The 2134-nt window shown below is 55.1% G+C and overlaps 1 protein-coding gene across 1 annotated transcript; it reads right to left on the bottom strand.

Moving 5' to 3' along the window:
• Nucleotides 1-399: 399 nt before the first annotated feature.
• Nucleotides 400-1409, bottom strand: JUN (Jun proto-oncogene, AP-1 transcription factor subunit). Its single transcript, XM_056845674.1, has one exon. It carries the CDS (start codon nucleotides 1364-1366, stop codon nucleotides 425-427), a length of 942 nt encoding a protein of 313 aa, XP_056701652.1. The 5' UTR covers nucleotides 1367-1409; the 3' UTR covers nucleotides 400-424.
• Between the last annotated feature and the right edge of the window lie 725 nt (nucleotides 1410-2134).

Here is a 2134-nt window from a genome sequence, read left to right as displayed (position 1 = left end):
CACAACTTGACTTGAAGGCAGGCAGTATAGTTCAGCTTCTGTTGTTAGCTTCCCACAAACTCCCTCCCCAACTTTTTTCTTAAAAGGAGTACTAGCGAAAGCAATCTACAGTGTCTACTGCTGTTTAACCTTTAATACTGAATGATCATTGAATGTTAGGTCCATGCAGGTCTTGGTCAATGTTAAAAAAAAATGCTCTTGTGCCTCATCCGAGCAGGAACAGTACTGTTGACTGGCTTGCCACCACCTTGAAACAAATGGCATGAAAGTCTCTCCACACATGCTTTTGGGGGAGCGCCCTCAGGAATCAACGCCTTTGCATTTTCTCCCCCCTCCCCAAGAGAGCTTTCCACCTCCCCAATCTCTCTCTCTCTCTCTCTCTCTCGCTTAATTTCTCCCTATCACATAGTTACTGTTAGTCTCTTCAAAAAGTTTGCAACTGCTGTGTTAACATTAGCTGACACCCACTGTTGACATGATTCATGACCTTCTGCTTCAGCTGAGCAACCTGCTCTCGCAGCATATTGGCAGTAGATGCCAGTTCCGAGTTTTGCGCTTTCAAAGTTTTCACTTTGTCTTCCAACCTGGCAATCCGTTCCAGTTTCCTTTTCCGGCACTTGGAGGCCGCAATTCGGTTTCTCATGCGCTTCCTCTCTGCCTTGATCCTCTCCTGGGACTCCATGTCAATAGGGGACAAGGGAGGAGTCTCCCCAGGCATCTCTGGGACAGTCTGAGGTTCTTCTTTCAGAGCTTGAAGGCGGGGATGCTGCACCGGCATCTGGGGGTTTAGATGCTGAGGAGGATAGCCCAGGTTGCTTGCGTTGTAGTTAGGCGCCGCGTTGAGCGTATTTGGGTTGAAATTGCTGAGGTTGGCATAGACAGGCGGCTCGCTGTGCAAACCGGCACTGAAGCCACTGTTTCCAGCCATAGATGAGACAGGGGGCATGCCGGTGTTAACAGGCTGGGCAGCAGAAGTAACAATTGGCAGGGTGTTTTGGTTGTGCAGTTCTGCCAGCGCCCTGACAAAGCCTTCAGCAAACCCTTCTTGCTCATCGGTGACATTTTTGGGGCAGAGGAACTGGGTCGGGGTCGGGGTGGTGGTGATCAGCCCGTTGCCGGACTGGATGATCAGCCTCTCTAGCTCAGGAGAGGCCAGCTTGAGGAGGCCAACATCTGGGGAGGTCAGGATGTCGGCATTCTTGTTCCTCAGGTGGGGCTTGAGGTTACTGGCCGGGTCGGCCAGATTCAGCGTCATGTTCTGCTTCAGAACTTTGGGGTTGTTGTATCCATAAGCACCACTTTCCGGCTGTACAAAGGTAGCATTTATGGCGTCATCGTAGAAAGTAGGTTCCATCTTTGCAGTCATAGAATACAGTCCACAAGTTGGTCCTCTTACAGCCAAGAGCAGACCAAGGAGAGGAACTTTTTTTCCCTATCCGCCTCCACTTGAAAGAGAAAAAAAACACGAGTCTGGCCACCGAGTTCACACACACACACACACCCCCTGGGCGATTTAAAAGAAAACCAACCACGGAAAGGAGAGGAGCGATGACTTCAAGGCTTACTTTTCAGCCACCAGGCAGGCATTGGGCTTGGCTCTGCTCTTCTTGCCCCCCTTCGGTAGGCGGGGAGGGCTGGACGTGTCAGGCAGGGGCGGCTTTTTCAGCTCCGAAGACGAGCATCGGCTCCAGCCTCGGGAGCGCAAACGGAAAGCGCGCCGCTCCCCTCTCCAACAAGGACTTGGGAAACTTTTGCCGCCCCCCGCCCTTGTCAATCTGGGCGCAGTCCGGCAACTTTGCCGGTCGCCTCCGCCAGTCCTCCTTTGCGCCTCCTCGCGGGAGCGCCCTCGTCGGCGAGCTTCAGCACCCACTTGTTGGAGTCCGCTCCCCCTTTTCTCCGGGAGGCTGGCAAAGCGCTTCCCGCTCCGGAAAAGTTGTTGCCGCCGCCGCCGCTCGTCCGCTCCGGGCTCTGGCGGGCCGAGAGAAGTCAGCTCAGCGCGGCGCTGCTGGGAGCTCCTCTCGGGCCGCTCGTTTGGAAGCGCTGCTGCCGCTTTAAGCCCGCGCGCTCGCTGCCTCCTCCCCAGCCGCCGCCGCGCGCTCAACCCCACTCTGAGCCCTTTCCCAGCGTGGAGCCC

This window comes from Euleptes europaea, chromosome 2 (assembly GCF_029931775.1).
Source record: "Euleptes europaea isolate rEulEur1 chromosome 2, rEulEur1.hap1, whole genome shotgun sequence".
NCBI classification, from domain to species: domain Eukaryota; kingdom Metazoa; phylum Chordata; class Lepidosauria; order Squamata; family Sphaerodactylidae; genus Euleptes; species Euleptes europaea.
Note: the sequence above shows the minus strand (reverse complement) of the source record. Positions and strands in the feature narration are given on the sequence as shown.